This window comes from Salmo salar, chromosome 25 (genome assembly GCF_965601325.2).
Source record: "Salmo salar chromosome 25, fSalSal1, whole genome shotgun sequence".
Classification (NCBI taxonomy): domain Eukaryota; kingdom Metazoa; phylum Chordata; class Actinopteri; order Salmoniformes; family Salmonidae; genus Salmo; species Salmo salar.
The window spans coordinates 19819237-19841498 of NC_138315.1; the positions used below are offsets into that span (position 1 = coordinate 19819237).

Here is a 22262-nt window from a genome sequence, read left to right on the forward strand (position 1 = left end):
GTCACATTCATTATCAAATAAGTTGTATTTGAATCAAGAGTAGGCTACGAATGTGGTGCCTCTGTACCAGAGATGAACAGTGAGTAATATGTAGCCTGCCCTAGCGCTCCACACAGAAATCAATAATAGCACTGTACAGGTCATGAACCAACAAACATTGATAACTAGACTTGTCTTTACAGACCATTGTCCTTCTTGGAGTTCGATAAGAACTCTCACATTGCATAGCCGAGGACATCCTTGAAGAGATCTGTGCAATGTACTTCTGGGTCGATAACCGAAGCTCAGTGGCTTGCTCAGCACTGGCCATGTTTAAGCCCTTAATTAAGCTTGGTATGGGTGTGCGCCACATGTACTGAGGCCCTGGCATCGCAAGAGTTAGGCAGCACAGCTTAAGTCATCCTAGTGACAGAAGAACAGGGGTGTAGAATGTGTCCTCAGAGATACTGTAGCACATCCTTCAAAATCATTGGTCATGGTCGTTACACAGCTTATCACATCGGTCGTTGCCAGAGAGCTACTTTGTGAGCGATTTCAACGCTCTGTCAAGCTTTTTCGGTTGTAAATGATAAAACAGCAAAACAAAGGGTTCAGACTATGCTGATGTTTAAAAACAGCGCTAGAACGATATGCAAAGGAGCAAAACATAGTAAAAAGGCTTTCAGATCTTTCGTAACAGTGTGCAACAGCTTATAACAAACATCCCATTTGGCAAACTCATAAAGGAAGTAACAAAAGAGAAAGGGGGAGAAGATGGGCAATGTGAACGAACCAGTGTTTCTGTCCTTTAGTAACTTCTTTGTCTGTAAGTGCCAGACCCAGGGGCCAGTGCAAGAGATCCATTTGTCTTCTTGATCCATTTTACTGTAGCAGAACACAGCGGCAGTCTCTCGCTTCTAAACAACAATCTTGTCACTCAGTGGTGAATCCACCACCATACCACTTCTCATTATCTTTCTGAGGATAAAACCTGATACCACTTTAGCTCTTTTCCTGTCCAGATCGCAGACCAAAAGGTTATGGAATTTACTAGACCAAAAACATTATTTCCTGGGGTAAAGAAAGCTTGAGAGGACCGACAGAAGTCAGCATGTCTTCCATCTCTTTCTTGTAGTTTATGTCAAAGGGTTGTTGAACATCTTGGACATAAAAATAAACCCGAAAACCAATTCTGAAGCCTCAGATGGGCTCCAGTGTCCGGTTTCCTTCAGTCTCCCTGGTGAACTTCTCCTAGGGCGCAGACTAGGGCAGCTTGATGTAAGTTTGTACGTTTTGCATCAATACAAACCAGTGGAGAAGCTGATTTAAAGTGCAGAGCTAACTCGCCTTCTCACTGCTTTGCGTGTGAGTCGAGGGGGAGGGCTCTATGCAAAGTGTCCAGTCCCCATCACCTGCCTGCTCCTCCCACAGTCCACAGTCAGTCTCCCAACCCCAACCAATCACATTATTGTACAGCTCTTGGCCTTGTCTTTACGCAGGTCTGACGTGACAGCGGTGAGTTCGGGCCTACTGGGCATGTGCGAGATCCTCTTGGTGCCCCTGGAGGATTTGTTGCGTTTGACGTTCTTGTTGCTCTTGTTGACGCAGGCCAGCGTGGCCACGTGGAAGATGTCTCTGACGCTGTTCTCAGACTGCAGGGATGAACACTCGATGTAGGGAGCACTGATCTGCTTGGCCATGTTGGAGCCCTGAGAGAGAATAACACCAGGAAATCAGTCTTATTAGTATTCATAGCTGTTGAGGTTTACAGGTACCACATTTCATAATACCACATTAAGGCATATAGTACTAGACCAATAATAACTTACCGTAATTTATGGACTATTGAGCGCACCTGAATATAAGCCGCACCCACTGAATTAAAAAATATATATATTATTTTGAACATAAATAAGCCGCACATGTCTATAAGCCGCAGGTGCCTACCGGTACATTGAAACAAATGAACTTTACACAGGCTTTAACGAATCACGGCTTGTAACAAAAAATAAAAAGTTTGCAGTAAACAGTAGCCTACCAAGTCATTGCTCCAGACCAAGCTCCCGTGCAGCAGCTCTATTTCCTTTTCCAACAGCCAGATCAATCGCCTTCAACTTGAAAGCTGCATCATATGCATTTCTCCGTGTCTTTGCCATGATGAGGGTGACAAAATGACTACCGTAATCAGAATGATGGAAAGTTTGAGAGCGCTCAATTTAATCTAAACAGTAAACAAAAAAAAGTTGTTTGACCTTAACCCGTTCGGCAATTTCATTGGTTTAATGAAAGCTTCATGCCGCCCAAAAAAACTGAGCACGTCACAGAATGTGTTTTTTTTTTTTTTAAAGCGGGAAAATCCATATATTAGCCGCGTCATTTTTTAAGCCGCGAGGATCAAAGCGTGGGAAAAAAGTAGCGGCTTATAGTCCAGAAATTACGGTATGTCCACATCATAGTGAGTGTTAAAGTATGAGCAAAATGCATGTACCACCTACCTGATCATATGACACAGGTGTCTGTCTGTGATTGGACAGTTCCACCAGTGTGGTGAGGTCTGTGCGGAGGTCTGACTTGCATCCCACCAGCAGAATCTTGGTGTTGGGACAAAACTCCTGGATCTCTACTCGCCACTATAGAGAAAACAATTCAGAAAAGAGAGAAAATCAGTAACACTTCTAGTACACATGTGCTTTTACAGGTTTAGCTAATATTCAGTGTCAGGCATCCAAACAGAGTTATGCATGTAAATCTCAACAAAAAGTTATGCACCCGAACCTCAAGTTAAGATTTGAGCCCAAAATAGTTAGACAAAGGGCTGCATTAATGGGCACTGGAGTTTTTCCAGAGAGTCAACCACCCACACATTCTCTTCATATCATGCTGTCATCTTTGAAAACAGTCACTGACAGCGCCAGCTCTGTATCACACAATTTAAGTAATGGAAAACATCCTCTTCCACTTTCCCAGGCTTATTCTGTGCCTTGAACAACTGGCCTCCAGCTCTCTCATTTCCCCCCACAACAATGCCCAGTCTGATCAGTGTGTGGTCCAGATACTGGGGCCTAGCCTGGTGATTATGTTCTCTCCAGAGGGATCATTCCCGCTCTTACTGGACCAAACTCCTCTCAGCTGGCACAATACCGAGCCCTGTGCCATCACAGGTCAAAGGGCACCGAGACCCAGAGTAGCCATGCCTGGGATGCCACATGTGAACAAGGCCTGTTGGACTACTTCTCAGACTCATGTGTCCAGTGCAGTAATTTTCATCAGTGGGGTTTTTCAATAGCCACTTCACCCAGCAACACAAACATGCCTTTTCCGAGAGGGTCAAGGGGACAGAGTGAAAATGCCTGTGGGACAGGTCACTTAATTCAGGGGCAAATCAGAAGAAGCTTACAACTTACAGGACATATGAAATGCTCACCTTCAGTACACTGTCCAGGGTGTCTGGTCTGCTGATATCAAAGCAGATGAGGACTGCATCAGAGTCTGGGTAGGAGAGCGGTCGCACATTGTCATAGTACGGAGATCCTGCAAAGACACAATAGTAAAAACCTGGTCAAAAATAAAAGAAATCACATCCCAGCTCTGCACTATTCCTTACATCAACTAACATTAGTTTAACTCAGATAACTCAAAGGTACTAAATACTTAACAGATTTTACTGTAAATGTTAGAATGACCCAGGCAAAATTCCTCCCTAACACCATTTCACTGAGCCAGCACATCCATAAATTATTACGCTTGTGTCATCATTTCAGCTGCACTGCCTGTGGGCCTGCTCGCTCCCTGCCCTCCATTCATACCCAGCCAGGAACCCACAGTCAGAATTAGGACAGGAGACATCTGTAATACGGAGCAGATAGCGTAATCGGAGAAACCCCCCTCCATCTAAGAAACGAATTAGTCACTCCAGTCCCAGGTCACTGCTGTACATCACATATCCCACACAGTGTCAATCACTTGACTGTCTTGCTACATAGAATGCAGTGGGGCAACTGTGATTAGGAGCAGCTTGGATTCAATCTAATTTGCGTTCTAAATTTGGAATGATACATTTTCAGCAAGTGTTTGAAGCATCTTTCCACATGCATTTTAATTTCCTAAATTCTATTGCACAGCGCATGCTAATATAATTGTCCGGATTAGTCGCCAAAGTCAAGAAAGGTGGTGGTATGCTAATCTCGTAAACTATGCATCTGATTAACGACATGTAAAAAGCAAGATGCATGAGATTTCACAAACTGAATTTGGAAAAGCACACAGAGCATGTACTGACTAACTATCACATTGAAACCCAACACATTTGCAGTCTGATGACTGGCAGCGGAACATCTGCGCTTCCACCTTTGGAATGCTATGCCAGGGATTGTGTTTTTATTCTTTTCAGATTATGTCTGGGAGATCCTTTGAGGACTGGGGGGGGGGGGGGGGGGGGTTGAAGCAGCTACACTGACATTTCGGTATTCAACGAGGACAGCTCAAGGAATGGTTCCCAGCGATGGGGGGGTTAGGAGTGAAGCCTTATTCTGAAAATGGAATGTAGATTAAATCATTTCATGCATAGCCAGCTTTTCTCCCCCTCAAACATGAATTCTAAACTTGATACCAAAAAATAAAAAATACATTTGTACATTAATGACATTTCATGGAAAACACATGGCCGGAATGTTACATCCAATTTAAAACTTTCATTTCCCTGAACAGCAAGTCATGCTAAAATCTTATTTTGGAGACAGAGGGAAGAGCTTGTTTGTACTGAGTAGGCCTAAGAACTACGCCAGCATATGGTGGTGTTTGACAAATCTTCCATTGCTTTCAAGTTTCCATGACCAAATCTACACTGACAAGACAAATGTAATTTCTCATGTCTGGTGGGCAAGGTTCATAAGCTTCTTGTTATGCGTTTGATCTATGCCTGGTGGGCCGCTCTAGTCCAGTGATTAAGATTTGCTTTTGTAAAACTTTAAAAAAATGGTCTGTGTGGATCGGTCTGACCAAGCTGATAAACTGAGTGACGATTGGCAGCCCTTCTCTGGCTTTAAACATTCTGACCCACTGAACTATGGGACTGCGACCAGGTAGAGAATGAAGACAAATATTTAACAGTAAATAGAGTCGCCCAAAAGAGTATACATTGCCTCATGGAGACTTTCCTCAGTCAATTGAACACAGACAACTGGCGTAGTGATGACACCAGGAAAGGGGAGGAGTCCAGAGAAGGTACTGCTTTTTTACGATTCTGCTACTGAATCGACTAGCAGTCACTTTAGGGATCCAGACCGTTATACAGGAGCCCAGGAAAAGGAAAGGACAGCCATGCCGATGGACTGACAAGCAGCGCATTAGCCCCATTTCACTGCAGCCCTAAGGCCTTGTTCAGTCCCCAGAGCCAGCCAGACACCCACAGCCATCCCTCTACCCCCTACTTTGAATAAAACACCCCCGCTATCAGACTGAAGGAGCCATTCTGATGGAACTATTCTGAGGGCTTAAAAGGAGATCCCAGTTGGAGTCCATAAAAGACAGGCTACCACAATGCGTCTGACAAGCAGAGACAAGGGGCATCTTTTATTCTACCCATTCCTGATGACAGCAGGGACCAGCTCAAAACAGAACCACTGCCCCCCCAAGGACAGCGACACCATCATTTGTTTCATATCCCATGTACTTGAGGGAATAAGATCAAGTGCTACAGTGCAGTCTGTGTGTAACCGGAAATAGAATAGAGAGCATGGATGACCTTTACCCCCCTCGGACCACTAGAATGAAACTGTACATGAAATCTAGATGGAGGACTTGTTTTCAAATGGTGAGAGGGGTCTCCAGGGAACTCTAAAACACTAAAGGTAACTGTCTTTGACCGGTGATATGGAGACATCTTTCACTGTGGGAATGCCTCTAAAAGAACCCCGCCATATTCTTGGCTTGCGCATGGAACTGCCTTGTTTTACATATTCAAAACAATCCGAGAAAATGAAAAGTAACTAAATCATTGATGAAAAAAAACTATTGGTACATTGAATCAACTTCAGTCTGGTTTCAAACTCAAAATGTGAGAACGTTTGCTGAAAATACAGTTTTCAAAACACTGTAAGGTTTGATGAAAGATAGAAGGAATAATGGTCTGGGGCTGTTTTTCATGGTTCAGGCTAGGCCCCTTAGTTCCAGTGAAGGGAAATCTTAATGCTACAGCATACAATGACATTCCAGACAATTCTGTGGTTCCATCTTTGTGGCAACCGTTTAGCGAAGGCCCTTTCCTGTTTCAGCATGACAATGCCCCTGTGCACAAAGCAAGGTCCATACAGAAAGAACTTGACTGGCCTGCAGAGCCCTAACCTCAACCCCATCGAACACCTCTAGGGATGAATTGGAACGCCGACTGCAAGCCATGCCTAATCGTCCCGCATCAGTGCCTGACCTCACTAATGCTTGTGGCTGAATGGAGGCAATTCTCTGCAGCAATGTCCCAATATTTAGTGGAAAGCATTCTCAGAAAAGTAGAGGCTGTTACATGAAAGGAGGAGACCAACTTAATAAATGCCCATGACTTTGGAATGAGATGTTCGATGAGCAGGTGTACACAAACCTTTGGTCATGTAGTGTGTGTAGTTTGTGGCATCGTATTGCTTAGTTTATCATTTGTGTCAACTTTGAAGTCAATCTAAGCCACAGATTAGCTTCCTCCATTAGGTACTTAACCGTTATAGATGCAGACCCGAACACATTCAAGCAGCACTTTGAGCAAAAGCATCCCAAGTCTCTACTGGTCCCAGTACTGGTTGATGTGCAGGCCTAAATGACCACACACACTCAAATGGACCTACAGCTGGGGTAGGATTCTTCCATCATTCACAGTGTAAACCACCACATTATCCCCCCCAAAAAATGCTGTCCTCAATGTTTAAGTTTTATTTATGGCTCAGAAATAAGGGATTAAATAGACCTCCACTGGCTGAAACAGAAGAGGATCTGGTAAAAATAAGGGTAGGTTTCTAATATCTAGGTAGGTAGCTAGCTTCCTTGCAAGAACAAGCCTAGTATTCATGGCACATTATAAATATCTGACTGCTACTAGGATAGTACTCTGTACAATACCAAATGCATAAAAAGAAATTAGTTAAATAAAATATGGAACAGTGATAAATGTTCAATACATATTTTGTTTTGAATCAAGGTAGCTAGACATGCAGGAGCTTACAGGGATTTGTAGTCTCAGCCTCCAGTATTTATGCTGCAGTAGTTTATGTGTCGGGGGGCTAGGGTCAGTCTGTTACATCTGGAGTATTTCTCTTGTCTTATCCGGTGTCCTGTGTGTATTTAAATATGCTCTCTCTAATTCTCTCTTTCTCTCTTTCTGTCTTTCTCTCGGAGGACCTGAGCCCTAGGACCATGCCTCAGGACTACCTGGTATGATGACTCCTTGCTGTCCCCAGTCCACCTGGCCGTGCTGCTGCTCCAGTTTCAACTGTTCTGCCTGCGGCTATGGAACCCTGACCTGTTCACCGGACGTGCTTGTTGCACCCTCGACAACTACTATGATTATTATTATTTGACCATGCTGGTCATTTATGAACATTTTAACATTTTGACCATGTTCTGTTTTAATATCCACCCTGCACAGCCAGAAGAGGACTGGCCACCCCTCATAGCCTGGTTCCTCTCTAGGTTTCTTCCTAGGTTTTTGGCCTTTCTAGGGAGTTTTTCCTAGGGAGTTTTTCCTAGCCACCGTGCTTCTTTCACATGCTTTGCTTGCTGTTTGGGGTTTTAGGCTGGGTTTCTGTACAGCACTTTGAGAATATCAGCTGATGTACGAAGGGCTATATAAAAATAAATTTGATTTGATTTGATTTGATTAGTCTGGCATGACCTGTACTTTGATGCTAATTAGCATTTTCGAATCTGAGATTAAACAGAGCCAAATATATTCATAAAAAGTCTCACTAGGGTAAACACAAAACACAGCCCTTATTTGAAGTGTTTCTAAAATCCACAACTGATAAAGTGGTGGGAAAACAATTGGAGCAATTTCCTTGTTTGACTGCTAGGTCTTATGGACACGTCCACTGTAGGGCTCTAGTCACATTCATAGCACAGGGTGAGAAGATGGGTTCATACCAAACATGACCCAATTCAATATGTACAGGTTGGAACAGTGTAGGGGTGAGCCGGAGGCTGCTAGACAACACAGACAGAGTGGAGAAACCTGCACAACCATCTGCTCTACATACTAATAGCTAGGCCCAGAGCCATTGATATTCAGTATAGTGATGACCCAGGTGATGCAGAGCTGCCAGCTCACGCATTGGCTGAGACTTGCATTTGACCCCCCTCATAGCACACATTGAAAAGTACCATTAGTCCATTATATTGTCAGCACGTTAACTTTTCAACTGTGCTCCAAAATCGATTTGAAATCCATATCCGCAATTTAATCTCCCGGTTGAAACCACCATCATTGTCCCGTCTTGCCACAGCATTGAACCATGACACATTGAAGCATAATCGGTTTAGTTATGTAAGGAATCAAGGGGATTGGAAGCATGTTTTAAAGAAACACCTCTTAAGATGAATGGAGCTGAGAGTTTATGAAACTAAAGAGTAGCATGTTAGCGCAGTTTAATGTACAATGTTGTCAACAAAATTAGGTTGCTATTACTCTTCCCATTGCAGAATGCAGCATTTTGTCATCATTGTACTAAAGTCAATTTAATCCACACTTACATTAGTCACCTCTTTGGGGTATTGGCATTTAGGCTGTGACAATGAAGGCAGCAGACAGACCTACTAGTGCCAAACAGGGAAGCTTGGTAGGGTCACCTGATTTGTAACTATGAAAATAATTGTCAAAACAGATTGTGAACGCAAGTCAAATAATAGCGGGGACAAATAGAAAAATTATTTGGTTAGGGTGTAGGTGCAGACAGAATTTATTAGCTAAAGACCAGGTAACCATTTACTTTAGGCTGATCAGTGGAACAATTCTAATTCTTAAGGGGCTAAAATAAGGTCATTAGCTTGTTCGCAAGAACTGTTATTCCCCACTTATTTGATTATTACACTTCTTCCCAGTACAAATCACATATTTTAAATCTGGTGTCTTAATTATTTGAGGCTAAGTATTTTGCAGCCATTCATGGACAGTTTTAAATAAGTGATACAAATAAAGCGTGGGATATTAAATGCTTCAGTTTAAAATTTGACATTAGTATTATGCACAGTCTAGGCAGAGATGGTGGGGGGGGGGGGGAAATAAATAAATCACAACTGACATCAAATTGTGTAAGTTGGGTAAGATGACAGCAAGAATCGTCCTGTCAACTACATTTAGTTTCAGCAAACTTAACCTGTGTACATTTTTGTATGAACATAAGAGTCTGAGACAAACTGAACAAGTTCCACAGACATGTGACTAACAGAAATGGAATAATGTGTCCCTGAACAAAGGGAGGGCGGGGGGGGTCAAAATCAAAAAGTCAGTATCTGGTGTGGCCACCAGCTGCATTAAGTACTGCAGCGCATCTCCTCATGGACTGCACCAGATTTTCCAGTTAGTGCTGTGAGATGTTAACCCACTCTTCCACCAAGGCACCTGCAAGTTCAGACATTTCTGAACTTGCAGGTGAACTTGCATGGCCCTAGCGCGCACCCTCCGAGCCAACAGGTCCCAGATTGAGACCCGGGCTCGTCGCTGGCCATGACAGAACACTGACATTGCGGTCTTGCAGGAAGTCACGCACAGAACAAGCAGTATGGCATTGTCATACTGGAGGGTCATGTCAGGATGAGCCTGCAGGAAGGGTACCACATGAGGGAGGAGGATGTCTTCTCTGAAACGCACAGCGTTGAGATTTCCTGCAATGCCAACAAGCTCAGTCCGATGCAGCGACACACTGCCCCAGACTATGACGGACCCTCCACCTCCAAAAAAAGAATCCCGTTCTAGAGTACAGGCCTCGGTGTAACGCTCATTCCTTCAACGATAAACGCAAATCCGACCATCACCCCTTGTGAGACAAAACCACAACTTGTCAATGAAGAGCACTTTTTGCCAGTCCTGTCTGGTCCAGCGACGGTGGGTTTGTGCCCATAGGCGACGCTGTTGCCGGTGATGTCTGGTGAGGACCTGCCTTACAAGAAGCTTACAAGCCCTCAGTCCAGCCTCTCAGCCTATTGCGGACAGTCTGAGCACTGATGGAGAGTTATACCAGGAACACACAGTTGCTGCCATCCTGTACCTGTCCCGCAGGTGTGATGTTCGGATGTGCCGATCCTGTGCAGGTGTTGTTACACGTGGTCTGCCACTGCGAGGACGATCAGGTATCCGTCCTGTTAGCATTTTTATTTTTTTAAAGTAACATTTTCCTGGAGGACCCCGAATCCCCCTTCTAGGTGTTGTGCCCAGGGGGCAATGAAATTCACATAGCTTGGAGATTTGCCTTCTTCAAAAAGGTTAGCAGCCCTGTGATACTTCCCAACAATAAAAACTACTGGGGCACTAATGCAACACCAACGACACAGAATAATAAATATCAGGCCGCTTGTAATGCTGGACAGAAATATTTCTCATGAATGGTTTCTCCTAAAATAAGCATTTATCATTTTGTAAAACAAACATATTCCCTGGTGTATCAAAGGTCATATAGATGTGACTGATTAACATTAGAAGCAGCACGTGATGAGTAAAAAAAGGTTTGTGCAAAGGGTCAATGCAGATAGTCCAGGTAGCTATTTGGTGAACTATTCAGTCTTATTGCTTGGGTGTTGAAGCTGTTCAGGGTCCTTTTGGTTCCAGACTTGCATGGTACCGCTTGCCGTGCAGTATTAGAAAGAACACTGACTTGGGTAGCTGAAGTATTTGACCATTTCTAAGGCCTCCCTCTGATAGAGGTCCTGATGGCAGGGAGCTTGGCCCCAGTGATGTACATACCACCCTCTGTAGTGCTTTGCGGTCAGATGTCAAGCAGTTGCCATACCAAGCAGTGATGCAGCCAGTCAAAAATGCTCTCAATGGTGCAGCTGTAGTAACCCCCCCCCCCCCCCAATCATCCAGCCAGGCTGGAGTACTCCGAGGTTGTTGTATAGAAGGCAATTACCTTCTGATCTGCGGCTGGGTTAGATACCCCAGGGACCACTAGATGTGGGCATTTTGTACCAAGAAATGTAACGTAAGCAATGTGTCAGCATTTATTTACTCAGGAAAAACAGTGTTTGAACTGGGGAAGGTGTGTTTAATTTGATTTGGGGTGTTGCTGACAGTCCAGCAGTGGCATGTATTCATGGAAGCCAGGCTGAATGCATTTCACCGGAGAAAGCGTCACAGCAAGCGAAACAGCACCCCTCTGTCTCTGTTGGCCATCTGACGCTGTCTGGTCCAAGAGAGTATGACATTGTTGACGCCTGTAGCATTGGACACAAGGGAAGCCAATGAGCATTTGGCCTCCCTTGATAAAAAAAATAATTATATACTGCTCAAAAAAATTAAGAGAACACTAAAATAACACATCCTAGATCTGAATGAAATAAATCTTAAATACTTTTCTTTACATAGTTGAATGTGCTGACAACAAAATCACAAAAAGAATCAATGGAAATCCAATTTATCAACCCATGGAGGTCTGGATTTGGAGTCACACTCAAAATTAAAGTGGAAAACCACACTACAGGCTGATCCAACTTTGATGTAATGTCCTTAAAACAAGTGAAAATGAGGCTCAGTAGTGTGTGGCCTCCACGTGCCTGTATGACCTCCCTACAACGCCTGGGCATGCTCCTGATGAGGTGGCGGATGGTCTCCTGAGGGATCTCCTCCCAGACCTGGACTAAAGCATCCACCAACTCCTGGACAGTCTGTGGTGCAACGTGGCGTTGGTGGATGGAGCGAGACATGATGTCCCAGACGTGCTCAATTGGATTCAGGTCTGGGGAGTCCGGCCAGTCCATAGCATCAATGCCTTCCTCTTGCAGGAACTGCTGACACACTCCAGCCACATGAGGTCTAGCATTAGGAGGAACCCAGGGCCAACCGCACCAGCATATGGTCTCACAAGGGGTCTGAGGATCTCATCTCGGTACCTAATGGCAGTCAGGCTACCTCTGGCGAGCCCATGGAGGTCTGTGCGGCCCCCCAAAGAAATGCCACCCCACACCATGACTGACCCACCGCCAAACCGGTCATGCTGGAGGATGTTGCAGGCAGCAGAACGTTCTCCACGGCGTCTCCAGACTGTCACGTGCTCAGTGTGAACCTGCTTTCATCTGTGAAGAGCACAGGGCGCCAGTGGCGAATTTGCCAATCTTGGTGTTCTCTGGCAAATGCCAAACGTCCTGCACGGTGTTGGGCTGTAAGCACAACCCCCACCTGTGGACGTTGGGCCCTCATACCACCCTCATGGAGTCGGTTTCTGACCGTTTGAGCAGACACATGCACATTTGTGGCCTGCTGGAGGTCATTTTGCAGGGCTCTGGCAGTGCTCCTCCTTGCACAAAGGCGGAGGTAGCGGTCCTGCTGCTGGGTTGTTGCCCTCCTACGGCCTCCTCCACGTCTCCTGATGTACTGGCCTGTCTCCTGCTAGCGCCTCCATGCTCTGGACACTACGCTGACAGACACAGCAAACCTTCTTGCCACAGCTCGCATTGATGTGCCATCCTGGATGAGCTGCACTACCTGAGCCACTTGTGTGGGTTGTAGACTCCGTCTCATGCTACCACTAGAGTGAAAGCACCGCCAGCATTCAAAAGTGACCAAAACATCAGCCAGGAAGCATAGGAACTGAGAAGTGGTCTGTTGTCCCCACCTGCAGAACCACTCCTTTATTGGGAGTGTCTTGCTAATTGACTATAATTTCCACCTGTTGTCTATTCCATTTGCACAACAGCATGTGAAATTTATTGTCAATCAGTGTTGCTTCCTAAGTGGACAGTTTGACTTCACAGAAGTGTGATTGACTTGGAGTTACATTGTGTTGTTTAAGTGGTCCCTTTATTTTTTTGAGCAGTATAAAAACAGAAAAATAAAATCAAGGGAAGCCCGTTTGTATTTGGCGTCACTGCAACAGACACTTGAATTGTTGTATCTGGTTGTGTTGTCCTCTGGTGGCTAGCTAGATAAAATTGGCCCTTTCTTAAAATTAGCTATGGATGGAGATAGGGATTAATTCTCTCTACTGACCAATGATTATAAACGTTGGTTCAGAGTCGCCCATTAATTCATACATTATGCCCCTGGCCTGAGAGGATGGAAGTTCAACATGTACAGTCCATTCAGAGAGTATTCAGACCTTGACATCAACATTGTTACATTACAGCCTTATTCTAAAATTGATTAAGTAGTTCCCCCTCTCAATCTACACACAATACCCCCATAATGACAAAGCAAACTGGCTTTTATAAACTTTTGCAAGTGTATTCAATTTTTTTAATATAACATCTACATAAGTATTCAGACCCTTTACTCAGTACTTTGTTGAAACAGCTTTGGCAGCAGTTACAGCCTTGAGTGTTCTTGGGCAAGTCACAACAAGCTTGGCATACGTGTATTCGGGGAGTTTCTCCCATTCTCTGCAGAGCCTCTCAAGCTGTCAGGTTGGATGGGGAGTGTAGCAGCACAGCCATTTTAAGGTTTCTCCAGAGACATTCAGACTTGTCCTGAAGCCAATCCTGCCTTGTCTGTGTGCTTAGGGTCATTGTCCTGTTGGAAGGTGAACCGTCACCCCAGTCTGAGGTCCTGAACACTCTGGAGCAGGTTGTCATCAAGGATTCCTCTGTACTTTGCTCCGTTCATCTTTCCTTCGATCCGGACTAGTCTCCCAGTCCCGGCCACTAAAAAAATATCCCCACAGCATGCTGCCACCACGCTTAACCGTAGGGATGATGCCAGGCTTCCTCCAGACGTGACACTTGGCAAAGAGTCATGCCAAAGAGTTCAATCTTGTTTCTCATGGTCTGAGAATACTTTAGGTCCCTTCTCCAGATCTGTGCCTCAACACAATCTTGTCTCGGAGCTCTACGGACAATTCCTTAGACCATGGCCTTTTTTGCTCTGACCTGCACTGTCAACTGAGACCTTATAGACAGGTGTGTGCCTATCCAAATTACATTTACGTCATTTAGCAGACGCTAAATCATGTCCAGTCAACTGAATTTAGCACAGGTGGACTTCATTCAAGTTGAAACATCAAGGATTATCAACAGAAACAGGATGCACCTGAGCTCAATTCCAAGTATTATAGCAAAGGGTCTGAATACTTATGTAAATGAGGAATGAGATCCACACAAATACCCGTTTTCGCTTTGTCATTATGGGGTATTGTGTGTAGATGGCTGAAAAAAAAAAAAAAAAAAAAAAAAGACAGCCTTATTTTAAAATGTATTTAATGTAACCAAATGTGGAAAAAGTCAAGGGGACTGAATACTTTGAAGGCACTGTACCTAGCTGTACAAGGCTAATGTTATCCAGGTATCGTTGCCCATGAAATGGAAATTAGGCTAGCGAGCAAGCATTTTAGCCAGGTAGCCTAGGACCAAAAAAAATATATAAGCGTGTACTGTGTGACAGACCGTTTCCTCAACATTAAAGAGAGGACGGCATTGGCATTTCTCTACAAGTAGGGTGAGGCAACAGTTGTCACTGTATTAGACTAAGCATGAGTGATTTGATGTTGAAGTTGAAAGGGTGCTGGAATAGTGGAGGCAGCTCATATTTTCTTTGCAACTCTGTGGTTCTAAATCAATAATTGTTTAGTGGTCCGCAAATGTCCGAAACATTAACTGGCTTGACCATGCTATAGGTCATGTAACTGGTTGTTACATGCAATATTCTTTGTGGACTTCAGACAGTCGCTCTCCAGTCGTGATAAAACAAAAGTTTGAATTTATTCTGCCACTGTCTTATGGTCTCAGCCTTTAGTCGCATGGCATATGAACTAACAGGTTATGTAGCAAACGATGCAATTATCACAAAACCGGTTGTAATGTGGCTTTTTTTGGCTTCCCCAGTTAAAGTTACCCATGCACCGCTACTGCAGTCAAGTCTCTAAATTATGAATTTAAAAAACAAAGATGTTACATAAACATTGAGTGTTTATTTAATAACCATTTATTCATCTTTTCTTAGCTGGTGCCTCCACTGAGAGCACCAAATGCCTTCATCTGTTACACATCTGAGTGGAGAGAGAGGATGTGGACATTGCATCCTGAATCAGTGGTTGCCATGGCACCACAAGGTCACCTAGAGAGCTCTGTAAATATTGCAGACTGTATGTGTTATTTTGAAGTGTTAAGCATTGCTTTTTACCTTTCACTGCTCTGGGGTTTGATCACTTACATCTTGACTCTCAGACTTCAAGAATTGTGATGGAAAGTCAATTTTTGGCTTACACATTAGAGCTCACTAGACGACGGTTTGGATTTAAATAACGCAGCCCATGCTTTTTCAGTTTAAGATGTTCGGAATAAATACAACAAGGACTGTATGCCGTGTCGAGAGATGGCAGAGGAGGCAGAGACTGTTCTTAAGTGCCAATTTGGTGGGTGCTACATGTTCGGCAATGGAAGACCAGTAGCCTACCTACGGAGGAGGAGTGACGTTTGGAGGAACTGACAGTCAAAGCAGGTGTGAGGCACTGATGAAGAGCTCCAGGCCTGTTTGTCTTTGTTTCTTATTGGCTGTAACAATGCCCCCTCCACTGCATTCCCAAGCCAAACTTCCTCAACTCCTGGCCTTTCCGTCATTCAAAGCCAACTAGAGAAATTCAATCTCAATTTAAATGTGTTCAATACATCCTCACGCTGGTGGTCCATAACATTGCAAGGATGCAGTGTCAGTTTAAACTCTGGATATTCCTTGCCACCTACTGGGCTTGTTTAATGCATTTATGACCAGTCAAATTAAGATTAAGCTGGGCACAGTCTGATTTTTCACAAGCTTTTAAATGTGGTGAAGATATGTTTACTAATTCATGGCAACGCTCACATTCCACCGTGCCAGTCCAAATTCCACATTCAGGTTCGTGCCCTGTACTGCAGTATTAGTAGGCTCTTATGTCTATGTACACTAAACAAAAATATAAAACGCAACATGCAAAGTGCAGGTCCCATGTTTCATGAGCTGAAATAAAAGATCAGAAGTTTTCCATATGCACAAAATGCTTATTTCAAAAAAATAAAGTGTTTACATCCCTGTTAGTAAGCATTTCTCCTTTGCCAAGATAATCCAGCCACCTTACAGGTGGCATATCAAGAAGCTGACTAAAGAGTTTGATCTTATAGAGGTGCACCTTGTGCTTAGGACAATAAAAGGCCACTAAAATGTCCCAACGCTTCAGATCAAGTTGAGGGAGTGTGCAATTGCTGACTGCAGGCATGCTGACTGAGACCACCAGAGATGTTGCCAGATAATTCAATTTGTATTCCTCTACCATAAGCCGCTTCCAATGCCATTTTAGAGAATTTGGCAGTACATCCAACCGACCTCACAACCGCAGACCAGTTGAGCTCCCGAGTGGCACAGCAGTCTAAGGCACTGCATCTCAGTGCAAGGGGTGTCACTACTGTCCCTGGTTTGAATCCAGGCTGTATCACATCCAGATGTGATTGGGAGTACCATAGGGCAGTGCACAATTGGCCCAGCGTCATCCAGGTTAGGCCTTCATTCCAAACAAGAACTTGTTCGTAACAGACTTACCTAGTTAAATAAATGTGTATGGCTTGTTGATGTCAACATTGAACAGAGTGCCCCATGGTGGCTGTGGGTTTATGTTATGGGCAGGCATAAATTAAACAAAAACAATTGCATTTGATCTATTGGCAATTTGAATTCACAAACACCACGAAGAAATCCTGAGGCCAATTGTGAAGGTAATTTTTTTTGTAAAACATCTAACCAACAAATGCATCTGAATTCCCAGTCATGTGCAATCCATAGATTAGGGCCTAATTAATGTATTTTAATTGACTGATTTCCTCATATGAACTGTAACTCTGTAAAATCGATGACGTGGTTGCCTTTATATTTTTGGTTCAAGATAGAATGCTGTAGAGATTAAATAGACATTAAATAGTATAATTCAATAAGTTCTCACCTGAAGTGTCCCAGAGACTGAGTTCTATTCTTTGCGTGTCGATTTCAAAACTGGCTGTGTAGTTCTCAAACACCGTTGGGACATAGTTCTATAAAATAAAGAATTTGCAATACATCATTATGTTGATCATACACGTTATCCAATATACCAAGATGAGCTGTACTCAAAACACTAACACATTATCCATCGTGATTATCTGTAACTCTGCAAGCAGTCAATTTGAATCACTTGGTCTGTGCGTAAAAGCGCACAAAAGTTCAGATGATATCCTTTGCCAACACTATCTCTTGGGTAACGACTCGTAAATGGCACAAAACACGCAAATTAGTCAACTCATCCAAACGACATACAACAATAGTCCTACCTCTGGAAAGCAATCTTTTGCAAAGACGTGAAGTAGAGCAGTTTTTCCACACTGACTGTCCCCAACTACAACGATTTTACACTTCACGCTCTGGTTAGGATCCATCTCGGATTTCGGTGAAAGCTTTTGACCAGATCCTGTATCCTTCATTGATTTTTCAAATGTCTATAGATAAGCACCGCACCAAAATCAGATCCCCATAACAATCACTACTGTCCTGTGATATTGTTAGCTGCGTCCTCTATTCACCGGTAAACTGCTGTTGATATTGCCAGCAACGTCCTCTACACACCGGTAAAGTACTGTTGCTCATGCAAAGCGACTAACACAGGGGGTTTATATACGAGGTGCTAAACCAATCAGCTGCCTCTGTCATTTGATGAAGTAGTGGTCCGCCCCTTTCTCCCTCGTGGAGACGTCAACATTACCACGTGAACAGCGCCCTCTATTTGTCGGTATTCCCTTACCATGCTCTCAGAGGAGAGGACAAGCAATATGTGTTTGGAGGTGAAAAGAAGCTAGCAAATGTCCATAGTAAAAAACTAACAAAAGAGTCATTATCATTGTGGCTGATTAAGTGGGAAACCTCAAGATAAGGTAATAATACAGTTACTTAACGGTCCATTATGGAATTCAGAAATACTTGAAAGGCTGGCACAACACGTGCTGAACATCTGGTGAACTAAAAAGCACATAACTCATGTTCAGAAACTTGTGGCTGATGCAACAACTTTGTGGTGTTCCCTCAGGGCGAAACACAGCACTGACACCACATGGACTGTCATCACTAGTTACCACAGCCACAAAGTCATAAACCCAGTCTATTTCTACGACCTTATGCCTAACCCCAACTTTAAATTAAGACCAAAAAGCACATTTTGGTTTTCACAATTTCTGAGTTTGTGGCTGTGGTAACTGGAAACCCCACATGAATGGAGAGTGGCGCTTAAATTATTTTATATATTTTTTTACTTCTGGTAGGTCTGCTTCTACATCTGGTAAACCCCTCTGTTGTGTCTTAGTCAAATGTCAAGGGAGGGAGGACAAAGAGATTCATTCAATCAACTTTGGAATTAACGGATGAAGGACACTGGAATGGTTCAAGATTAAGAGGGATGGAAATTACATTTGATTTGGATTATTAAGTAGGCCTATTCATCAGTGTTGAGATGGGGGATCACTGCCATCCAGGCCCTCTACACCAGGCGGTGTCAGAGGAAGGCCCCAAAAAATGGTCGAAGACTCCAGCCACCCAAGCCATAGACTGTTCTCTTCGCTACCGCACTGCAAGCGGTACTAGTGCACCAAGTCTGTAACCAACAGGGCCCTGAACAGCTTCTACTCCAAGACATAAGACTACTAAATAGCTAACCAATTGGCTACTCGGACTACCTGCATTGACCGTGTTTTGCACTAACTCTCTTGCACTGACTCTAAGCACACACTGGACTCTACCCACACACTCACGCTGACACCCCACCTAACACATACACACAGCACGCGCACACCTGCATCCTGACGCCACACACACACACTCTCTCACACACACACACACACACACACACACACACACACACACACACACACACACACACACACACACACACACACACACACACACACACACACACACACACACACACACACACACACACACACACACACACACCACGTTTGCTGCTGCTACTGTCTTATCTATCCTGTTGCTTAGTCACCCCTACCTATAAGTACATAGCTACCTCAATTACCTCATACCCCTGCACAACGACTCAGCACTGGTACTCGCTTGCATATAGCCATGTAACTTTTACTCGTTATTGTTATTCAATGTGTATTTATTCCTCATGATACTATTTCTATTTTTTATTACATTTTTTTATATTTTTCTTAACTCTGCATTGATGGAAAAGGACCCGTAAAGTAAGCATTTCACTGTTTACACCTATCTCAAGGCCATCAGACTGTTGAACAGCCCTCACTAGTGCATTAGAGGCTGCTGCCTATAGGCATAGACTAGGAATCACTGGCCACTTTAAGGAATGGAACACTAGTCACTTTAATAATATTTACATATCTGGCATTACTCATCTCATACACTACCGTTCAAAAATTTGGGGTCACTTAGAAATGCCCATGTTTTTGAAAGAAAAGCAAATTTTTTGTCCATTAACATAACATCAAATTGATCAGAAATACAGTGTAGACATTGTTAATGTTGTAAATGACTATTGTAGCTGGAAACAGCTGATTTTTAATGGAATATCTAAACTGCAAAAAAAGAAATGTCCACTAACTGTCAACTGCGATTATTTTCAGCAAACTTAACATATGTAAATATTTGTATGAACATAACACGATTCAACAACTGAGACATAAACTGAACAAGTTCCACAGACATATGACTAACAGAAATGGAATAATGTGTCCCTGAACAAGGGGGGGGGGACCCTCCGATCCAACAGGTCCCAGAGGTCCCAATGGGATTGAGATCCGGGCTCTTCGCTGGCCATGGCTGAACACTGACATTCCTGTCTTGCAGGAAATCACGCACAGAACGAGCAATATGGCTGGTGGCATTGTCATGCTGGAGGGTCATGTCAGGATGAGCCTGCAGGAAGGGTACCACATGAGGGAGGAGGAGGTCTTCCGTGTAACGCACAGCGTTGAGATTGCCTGCAATGACAACAAGCTCAGTCCGATGATGCTGCGACACATCGCCCCAGACCATGACTGACCCTCCACCTCCAAATCGATCCCGCTCCAGAGTACAGGCCTCGGTGTAACGCTCATTCTTTCGACGATAAACGCAAATCTGACCATCACCCCTGGTGAGACAAAACTGCGACTCGTCAGTGGCGAGCACTTTTTGCCAGTCCTGTCTGGTCCAGCGACGCTGGGTTTGTGCCCATAGGCGACACTGTTGCCGGTGATGTCTGGTGAGGACCTGCCTTACAAGAGGCCTATAAGCCCTCAGTCCAGCCTCTCTCAGCCTATTGTGGACAGTCTGAGCACTGATGGAGGGATTGTGCGTTCCTGGTGTAACTCGGGCAGTTGTTGTTGCCATCCTGTATTCCCACAGGTGTGATGTTCGGATGTGCCGATCCTGTGCAGGTGTTGTTACACATGGTCTGCCACTGCGAGGACGATCAGCTGTCCGTCCTGTCTCCCTGTAGCGCTGTCTTAGGCGTCTCACAGTACGGACATTGCAATTTATTTCCCTGGCCACATCTGTAGTCCTCATGTCTCCTTGCAGCATGTCTAAGGCACGTTCACGAAGATGAGCAGGGACCCTGGGCATCTTTCTTTTGGTGTTTTTCAGAGTAAGTAGAAAGGCCTTTTTAGTGTCCTAAATTTTCATAACTGTGACCTTAATTGCCTACCGTCTGTAAGCTGTTAGTGTCTTAGTGACCGTTCCACAGGTGCATGTTCATTAATTGTTTATGGTTCATTGAACAAGCATCGGCTGATTTTTTTATGGAATATCTACATAGGCGTACAGAGGCCCATTATCAGCAACCATCATTCCTGTGTTCCAATGGCACGTTGTGTTAGCTAATCCAAGTTGATCATTTTAGAAGGCTAAATGATCATTAGAAAGCCCTTTTGCAATGATGTTAGCACAGCTGAAAACCGTTGTTCTGATTAAAGATGCAATAAAACTGTCCTTCTTTAGATTAGTTGAGTATCTGCCTTCTAGGCAGAGTTTACAAAGAAAAAGCCATAACTCAGACCGGCCAATAAAAATAAAAGATTAAGATGGGTAAAAGAACACAAACACTGGACAGAGGAACTATGCCTAGAAGGCCAGCATCCCGGAGTCGCCTCTTCACTATTGACGTTGAGACTGGTGTTTTGCAGGTACTATTTAATGAAGCTGCCTGTTGAGGACTTGTGAGACGTCTGTTTCTCAAACTAGAAACTCTAATGTGCTTGTCCTCTTACTCAGTTGTGCACCGGGGCCTCCCACTCCTCTTTCTATTCTGGTTAGAGCCGGTTTGATCTGTTCTGTGAAGGGAGTAGTACACTGCGTTGCATGAGATCTTCAGTTTCTTGGCAATTTCTCGCATGGAATAGCCTTCATTTCTCAGAACAAGAATAGACTGACAAGTTTCAGAAGAAAGTTCTTTGTTTCTGGCCATTTTGAGCCTGTAATCGAACCTACAAATGCTGACGCTCCAGATACTCAACCAGCCTAAAGAAGGCCAGTTTTATTGCTTCTATAATCAGTACAACAGTTTTCAGCTGTGCTAATATAATTGCAAAAGGGTTTTCTAATGATCAATTAGCCTTTTAAAATTATAATCTTGGATTATTTTATACAACGTGCCATTGGAACACAGGAGTGATGGTTGCTGATAATAGGCCTCTGTACGCCTATGTAGATATTACATAAAAAAATCTGCCGTTTGCAGCTACAATAGTCATTTACAACATTAACATTGTCTACACTGTATTTCTGATCAGTTTGATGTTATTTTAATGGATAATATTTGTTATTTTCTGTGACCCCAAACTTTTGAATGGTGGTGTATGCATACACTGTATTCTATACTATTCTACGGTATCTTAGTCACTTGAAAATGTTAACATATCTTGCATTACTCATCTCATGTGCATATACTGTATTCTATACTATTCTACGGTATCTTAGTCACTTAATGTTTATGTATCTGGCATTACTCATCTCATGTGTATATACTGTTTTTGTATTCTATATCTTAGTCCGTTTCCTCTCTGACATCGCTCATCCGTATGTATATAGTCTTAATTCATTCCTTTACTTAGGTTTGTTTGTATTGGGTATATGTTGTGTAATTTGTTAGATATTACTTGTT

The 22262-nt window shown here is 43.6% G+C and overlaps 1 protein-coding gene across 1 annotated transcript; it reads right to left on the reverse strand.

The window, feature by feature from the left end:
• Window positions 1-1288: 1288 nt before the first annotated feature.
• On the reverse strand, window positions 1289-17725 carry LOC106586316 (rho-related GTP-binding protein RhoE). The gene is made up of 5 exons (XM_014173485.3): window positions 17428-17725; window positions 17064-17151; window positions 3404-3510; window positions 2475-2609; window positions 1289-1688 (listed from the first exon to the last, which is right to left on the reverse strand). Exons 1-5 carry the CDS (start codon window positions 17575-17577, stop codon window positions 1440-1442), a joined length of 729 nt encoding a protein of 242 aa, XP_014028960.1. The 5' UTR covers window positions 17578-17725; the 3' UTR covers window positions 1289-1439.
• Between the last annotated feature and the right edge of the window lie 4537 nt (window positions 17726-22262).